The sequence below is a fragment of the Papilio polytes genome, unplaced genomic scaffold, assembly GCF_000836215.1.
Source record: "Papilio polytes unplaced genomic scaffold, Ppol_1.0 DF824069.1, whole genome shotgun sequence".
NCBI lineage: Eukaryota > Metazoa > Arthropoda > Insecta > Lepidoptera > Papilionidae > Papilio > Papilio polytes.
Window position 1 is genome coordinate 59,688 of NW_013525135.1, and position 7,872 is coordinate 67,559.

At 40.9% G+C, this 7,872-nt stretch overlaps 3 protein-coding genes across 4 annotated transcripts in view; 1 reads left to right on the plus strand and 2 right to left on the minus strand.

The window, feature by feature from the left end:
* Positions 1–2,632, minus strand: part of LOC106100197 (uncharacterized protein ZK1073.1) — a 16,395-nt gene extending 13,763 nt beyond the window's left edge. Inside the window, exon 1 of the mRNA XM_013278970.1 lies at positions 2,407–2,632. Coding sequence (XP_013134424.1) covers positions 2,407–2,463 — 57 coding nt within the window. The 5' untranslated portion in view covers positions 2,464–2,632. The remainder of the gene's footprint in view (positions 1–2,406) is intronic.
* Positions 2,633–3,592: 960 nt separating this feature from the next.
* Positions 3,593–5,903, minus strand: LOC106100130. Of its 2 annotated transcripts, none has more exons than XM_013278871.1 (4): positions 5,715–5,903; positions 4,825–5,083; positions 4,280–4,505; positions 3,593–4,101 (listed from the first exon to the last, which is right to left on the minus strand). In XM_013278871.1, the coding sequence occupies exons 2-4, from the start codon at positions 4,962–4,964 to the stop codon at positions 3,913–3,915; spliced, it is 555 nt and encodes a 184-aa protein (XP_013134325.1). In that variant the 5' UTR covers positions 4,965–5,083; positions 5,715–5,903; the 3' UTR covers positions 3,593–3,912. The 2 variants fall into 2 exon arrangements, with proteins under 2 accessions (XP_013134325.1, XP_013134326.1); XM_013278872.1 differs by lacking the exon at positions 5,715–5,903 and adding an exon at positions 5,168–5,361.
* A 900-nt stretch (positions 5,904–6,803) lies between these two features.
* Positions 6,804–7,872, plus strand: part of LOC106100067 — a 3,455-nt gene continuing 2,386 nt past the window's right edge. Inside the window, exons 1-2 of the mRNA XM_013278806.1 lie at positions 6,804–7,020; positions 7,090–7,842. Coding sequence (XP_013134260.1) covers positions 7,002–7,020; positions 7,090–7,842 — 772 coding nt within the window. The 5' untranslated portion in view covers positions 6,804–7,001. The remainder of the gene's footprint in view (positions 7,021–7,089; positions 7,843–7,872) is intronic.

Below are 7,872 nucleotides of genomic sequence, written 5' to 3' on the forward strand. Positions count from 1 at the left end.
GGCAGCCCGCCAGGAGCGGCTGACCGCCTGCTCGCCGGATTTAGCTACGTAAACACCACACACATCAACTGTCTCGCCAACAACATCTATTGAGGTGACGTTTTATTACAGTTTAATTATACCGTAATGCGAAATGTTACAGCGTACCGCGGCGTGTGGGAATGTATGGTATTATTTCTACAAACTACGGCTAAATGGTTTAATGGTTGAAAAAACCCAAGAACCCGAAGTTGTCCGAAACTAAAGTGAAGTATGTTAAATGTATTTTGGTTATGTAAAATAATGTTATGTGCGGTGTTTACACTGTACACGCTGCCGAGGAATCGCTGCTATGGTAAATGGTGATGACTAATTGGCGTCGCCAAGGAAAAGTAGGGAATGTAAAATAGGTACAAAAACATAATTAATGAAATGATCCCTTCGAACAAATTGATAGAAGATTTAAATTTAAATATAACACAAAGTGTTAGCCGAAACTTTTGGTGCACAGCACAGCACAGCACAGCACAGCACAGCATGCCACAGCACTGCACTGTGGCTGTGGTCACTGAATGACACTGTGGTATAATAATGATTTTTTCCAAATAACTAAATTAAAAATTAAATTAGACCTTCGGTCGCGACTTCACTTAACTTAGGTGGAATCGTAGCCAAGCGCTGGTTTATTTATGTTAAAAAAAGATACCTATGTACACTCATCTTACTTCTTACTAATATTATAAACTATCTTTCGCCCGCAACTACGTCCGCACTAAATTAAAAAAAAAAACAAAAGTGAGTAGCCGAGTACGTGTTCTTCTAGACTATTCTCTACATATATGCCAAATTTCATCGAAATCCGTTCAGCCGTTTAGGCTACAAACCCTAAAAAACCTCCATCCATCCATCCATTCATCCATCCATCTAAACACACACATTTATAATATTAGTAAGATAAATATGATTTCAAAGTTTAGATGGATGTATGGTCTTTAGAAGGTATCTTCGAAAAGGCTCGAAGTATATCGATATTTGGCTCAGATATAGGACATAGTCTGGAAGAACACATAGACTACTTGCTATTGCTTTTTTTCCGCGTAACGGAGTAATGGGCAAAGGCTAGTCTCCTGCCTATTTAAAAATAATGTGTTTAGAACTCTTTTTTAAAACATGAAATATGTACTTATATTATGTATTATTATGACCTCACTATACGTCCCCACTGAGGTTGTCGGAGCTCACCGCACTTTAGTGGCGGCCAGGTCAGTCAGCCGCGCTGGTCACTGATGGTTGATTTCACACACATTTATTAGCAGATATTATCTATGTGAAGATTGTATCACGATGTTTTCCTTCACCGTAAGAGCGCCGGGTAATCGTGCATATGAAATTCGAAAATCGAGAGACGCATTTATAGGTGTCGGGATTCGTACCCAGGACCCGTAAATTGCAAGTCGTGTACTTACCTGACCCTCAGTCACTGAAGTAAATGTATGTGTAGAACTGAAATCTAAAATTTTATCGTAGACTACGACTCGTAGCCATCCTAATTCAACCAATAGTTCCATTAAAAAATTGCATTTGATACTGTATATAGGGCGACAAGTTTATCTGGCCCATAGGTCCGTAGCCGTCTTGTGCAGTGCGCAGCGAGCAAGCGCCGAGTCTAGATCTGCGCGGTGTTGATGCGGCTGCGCCTAGCTGAGTTGATATTGTTTTTATTATCATTGCAGCAAGTATATATCTATTTTTGTAATTATATCTGTACTAATATAATGAAATGATGGAGTGATGACTGAGATGACGGATGATTGAGTGCTTTGGAGGACGAAAATCCGGCGCACCGACCCTACGGGAGTAGGATAAGGCAGGGGAGATGACTAATATAATGAAGCGTAAACACAAATTTCTTTATTACGTAGGATGTCAACAAACTCGAAAAAAGGTTTTGTAAGTCTATGACATAAAAAACCCTACACTTACTACTGTCTGTATGCTTTACATTTTAACGCCATCTACTTTAGGGAGTGAATAAATTTAAAAAAAAATGGTTTTGGGGAAATAACAAAAACTACAATTATTATTCAATGTCAAAGGTTTTCATTGTCATTAGAACATTTCAATCGAAAGTTTTAAGATTGTAAACGATAAAATAAAGTTTTTATAACTTGACATGAAGTATTTAAATAATACTTGTAATGTTTACTTCTGAAACCAACGGTTCACAACTTTAAACGAAAACAAGACAGGCGTCGAATGAATATTTCTTCTATAACGAAAGAAGGATGTAAATCTGATTAAGTCATGTTTGTTATTAATATTAAGTGAAAAACGCGCCGTTCTTACATTATAGCTAAATAAAAGTGTGTCAAATTAAATACTCTCTAGTTTGAAATGTCTAAAAATAAATAAAACTGTGCTACTTGCTTTCTCTAAGATGATTCTCTGGCGCCGAAAAAACTGTGATATCCCGCACAGATACATGGTGATGGTGCGCAGTGCGTAGTGCACAATGCGTGGTGCGCAGTGCGTGGCGCACGTACCGTGGGGCGCAGTGCGTGGTGCGCGGCGCGAGCACTATTGGCGGACAGCGGACGGGAGCCACAAGTGGTGGCGGGGTATCCTCATCTTTGACTCTGAACTTGTGATTTAAGATGGCCGTCACATCTCTGTTATTATTGGATGGCGCTGTAATAGTTGATAATTGTTACGCATACAGGATGTTCAGTGTAAGTGTACGCCACGGAGACTTTAACAAATAACTTTAATATCTATGAGCTTACATTTTAAGAAATATAAGTTACTAATTCTTGCAACATAATTTTGCTTTAGACAACATTTTATTTCTCTGTACCGTTTTCTATAATTCTTATATTTGGAACCTAGTCCAGTGGTGCGGATAGACCCGATCTTTACCCTGTGCTGCGGTTCCGTGAGTAAATATTGCCCTCACTATTGTCGACCTTCGAAAGAAGAAGAAGTGTGGTACAGGAAAAAAAGGAGGTACTGAAGACAGATCAGTAGAAACTTGCACACGATAAATATATTGGGCAATATGCCGGCTGGATAAGTAGTAAGTCGTCCTGTAGATTGACTAAGCTGGTTTTAACCGGTGCAGTCCCGCGGGCTCCGGTTGCCTCTTTAATTGTGCGCAATTCCCCGGCCGGCATCCCGCACCCACCACAGACCCCGCGTGGACCTGTGCTGCTTGTGCTGCTCTCCTCCAGCGCGCAAAATTAAATTTGAAGTCCCCGTATAGGACCATGATCTCCCTCAGCTATAGCTTCCGCAACCCACGATTTTTGCAGGTTATAGTTAGCGGTAGCGTATCTCCATTCCCTAGGACTTTGCGAGATGTAGACATAGACGTGTTTTTACAAAGATCATTTCTTTCTTTAGGACCACTTATTTTTGCTTTTTAGGTTTTAATTAAACCCGATTTTACATGTAAAATGTTATATAATGTGCATATCATATTTGATTGCACTGGCAAGTGCGTATTGTTGTGTGTTACGAGTGGGTGTAGAATGTAGATGAGCGAGTCATTTGGTTGTTTTATACATTTAATTATCTACAATTTGAGGTGATCGACTAATGAACTAATAAAACAAGATAATGTTAATTATTTAATTATGTATCATAAACAAAAAACATTTATGTTAGTCGACCTTAGCGTGTACAATATGTTCTTGCCATTTGCCCTTGAATGATATCCGATTTAACAACATCACTTTATACAGGGTGATCGTTTTTAATTTGAAATTATGTAAATAACTAACTAAATAACAGAACAGGGTGAAAGTGTCTGATGACGATGGAATATATAACATAACATAAATGAGTTGTAGGAATGTGAAAATCTTATAAACAAAATAAGGGACATATTGTAATACAACATATTTTTTCAAAACGATAGTGTACATATATGATGAGTTAGGTAAGTAAGGTAGGGCGCTGCGGCGGCGGCGACGGCGGGCCGCGGCAGTAAACCTTGAGCGAGCCCCGCAGCGGCGCGCCGGCGGGCGCCTTAACCACCGCACTGAGGTGGCGGTGTCCCGCGCCACCGCGCAGCAGCACCGGCACTGCCTCGCCCGCGCCCGTCTCTATCGCCACGTGCGAGATCTGCAACCGTCCTCCGACCTTCAGCCCTCAGACCTCCCCGCGTCTTGCATAATCGTACATCGAAAAATATACATTTGTAAATATTCTTATGTCGGCTGAGCGAAGACTACCAAATCAGTTTTGGCGATGCCTATCTTTCTGCAAGAATAAGAAAGGAAAGCGAGTAGCGGAGGCGCACCTCGCAGTCGGTGATGGTCTGGCAGAAGATGCGGTGTCCGGTGGGTTTGGCCGCGTAGTCGAAGCGCTTCATATACACACGCCGGTCGCCGCGGCGCCGCGCGCCCTGGTACAGGCTGCGGTACGGGGCGCGCACGTACCCCGCCCCTGCACCTGCCGCCGAAACCCGCGCGCCCCGCAGCGGCTCCGGGTACGCGTATCCAAAATTCACACGTCTATAGTTTGGGCTAGAAAATAACGAAATCAATGATCACTCGGACTACCCGCGCGGGCAGTATATTGTGAACTTTCGTTCCCAATCAACCAGCAATGAACGTCAGCGTCCCGCCGGAGATGCCGGAACCCCACCAATAGCACTAGAATATGGCCACCGAGGGGTTTTAGTGGGTAAAACCTCCCGTTGTCATAATCCTGTTCCACCCCAGAAGCAGGGCATCATTATTAGGATTCTCCCTCGTACCAAAAAAAGACCACAATTAATGTGTTTCTATGTGATCGTCGTAAACAAATATATCTCGGACGCTTAGTTGTAAACGATGTACTCACATGACTCGCTTACCTAGTCCATAATTGTGTAATTTCTCGTATGTAAAGTGTTGGCTGTTGAGCGGAGTTGGTGCGCAGACGCAGAGGGCCTGCACCGCCACGGCCAGGCGGATCGCGGTCGCGAGGCGCGCTGTGCGCATGCTGGCGCGTGCTGGCCGCGAGCGGGCCGCGAGCTGGCCGTGTGCTGCCGGCGGGTTGCCCGAGGGCAGCTCTGTCGCACTTTATCAACAGCTCGTTACAGCTGAGCGCCGCCGCCGCACTATAAATACAATAACTATTTGTTCTTATCGGTAAGTGCGCGCTGTGTGTACAAAGAACTTAACGATTTTTGTTTTATACTTACTTGGATATTACACAGGCAATAGCTAGTGTAATATAATCACGTGTATTTCATACTTATGCTCAGTTAGCACTTTTCCAGGCCAGGCCTCACTCAGTAAAAAAAAATAGAAACCCACTGTTTTAACAGGGTAAATTATTAGGCATATTCCGTAGCGAAGGGAGCACTTGCTTTCGCAACCCATATAACATTTACTATTTTTTTTTGTAGTTGTACATAATTAATGTTAGGATCTGTGAGGTGGCAAAAATTGTAGCGTGCCCAAGGTTCGCCATCCCCGCCATGGGTATAGATGTCCAAGTATAGTATATGCCCTATGGAAAATGTAAAACCTTGGGTTACAAATCTTAAGGAGGGACGGGGGGGGGATAGACAGTTAACCCGAAAATTCCACATCATTTTTAAAACATTACTTAATTTTTTCCCTTCTTTTACAAACTTTAAATTATAAAGCTTCCTGTACATTTGTGTAAAAACTAAATTTAATAAATTCAACTAGCGATCATTCGTAAATGGGAAGGTTTAATTATAAAATATTCTGGTTACAAACCGAAATAGTGATGTAAGTTACGTAGAACGACATTGCTTCCTGGTATAGTTCCACAAGGCTTTTTGACATTGATAGGATGGCGCCTCTGAGCGTTTAGGGTTACCAGCAAGGTAATAAGTCCGCATTAAAGGGGAATTCTTCCCTTTTGAAAACGAAAACGAAAACTGTAAAGGAAGTACCTGTACCTTACAATGTAACTAGGAAATGCCCCAGACTTCGTCTGTCGGTAAGAAGGCTCTATAGTTAAAGAATCTTTGTAGTAAACTTTTAGCAATAGAGTGCATTGCTTGAGACAGTTAGGGAAGGAATAGTCTTAACATATTAGAAATAGTATTACTTCGCGCTCATCTACAGAATAATAGAAATCTTACTTATTGTTGTTTATTATCAACGCACAACTATGTGGTGTAGTTTGAACTGTGCCTTTTGAAAACATCAGATAATTAGTTTTTGATACATTAATGAGTACACACAGTAATTTCCTGAATACGTAATATGAAATTTATGTCAAGAAGGCCATACTTCCAGGTGCACAAAATACGTTATAATAAAGGATCGGTCACTGCAATTTGGAATAGGAAATAAAACAATTTTCAGCAAAATATTTTAAAGTCAATTAGTATATAAAAATTTTTTAAATTACAAATTTAAAAATATGCGTCGCCTTGAGAGGTAGGGAATTTCGTTAATAACAGATGGTAACAAATTCTGATTGCAACAGGCACAAGATGATTCACATTTTCAAATGAAATTACTGGACCCCCCTACTTCTTCTCAGCGATAAAAAAATCTCCCACTTAAAAAAAACTCTCTTGCACTACTTTTAAACACTTCACTTTATTTCATGGAATAACATTAAAAAGCCACACAGATGACAAATTAAAAAGCAGCCGCGACCGCTTCGATGAATTGACGACAAGAAGTTGTGTAAATGTTATGAATAGATGGCGTTATAAACAAACAATGCGTAAAGTGAATGACGCGAAGTGAACTGACAATTTATGTCACTATTACCCTGACATTAAATTTCACTTCCTACTTTATAAAATTTGCCGGCTGCCAAAACAATCTTGTAGGACAATATATTATAGCTCCAAAACTTAGACGTCCTTTCAACCTCCTGTCAAATGTCAAAAAATTGACAGAAGATGTCAAAGTATATTGTACTCTTGGTGTAAAGTATTCATTCGATTTTCTTGAAGAGTCTTTTGAATAGAATAGTTAATAAAATAATGAGTAAACTAGAAAACAAACTTGTGTAAATCACAGTCACCCCTTAATATATCGATGTCTTCCGACATGGATGGTGCGAGCTCTAGTATTTTCATGTTTATATTATCATTTATATTATTTTACTGTTAGTTAACATTTGCAGGGTCATCAGCAAATAAATCGACTCCTCTTGAAGCCATAGGCTTTGAAAATGTGACTAATATCATTGAATTAAAAGATAAATTAAACGAAATTATTGGCGCGGGGAAAAATTACGAGAATGATATATCCTCATGTCTTAAAACCCTTCTAAAGGGTAGCGAGCAAGATATCGTACTGCTGTGCGTACATGCCATCGCTGAACTCGCCAAATGTGACATTAAAAGACAAACGTACGCTCAGAAAGAGTATGTGGAACCCCTACTGAACATTGTCAGTGAGGACATCAGTGCGGAGTCTGCGGAAGTCGTCAAGCAGTGCTGTCGGGCTCTCGGCAACCTGTGTTGTGATTGTGATGCTGCTAGAAATATTATTTTAGACAACAATGGGCCTGCAATACTCTTGAAACTACTCACCCAAACCCTAGGAGACAACAAGTTTGCAGAGATCAGATTGCTCACGAGCAAGACATTGTTGAACTTTGCAATTGGGGGTAAACAATTCTCAGAATCAATAGTGAAAGAAGGGATAATAGATGTGCAACATAAAATACTTCTGCGGGAGAGTTTAAAAGAGGTGATGAATGATGAAGAGGTAACCACCGCACTGCTAATTCTCAGTGTTATAAATGACAATACACCCGAATTACAGTTTGAGCCACATATTAACAAGATAGTATTGGATGTGCTGCGCGACACAGATAGCATGGCAGTGTCCGAGCTGTGCCTGGAGCACCTCCTCACGCAAGCCGAGCACGGTCAGTATACACTGCCGCCGTACACGTCCT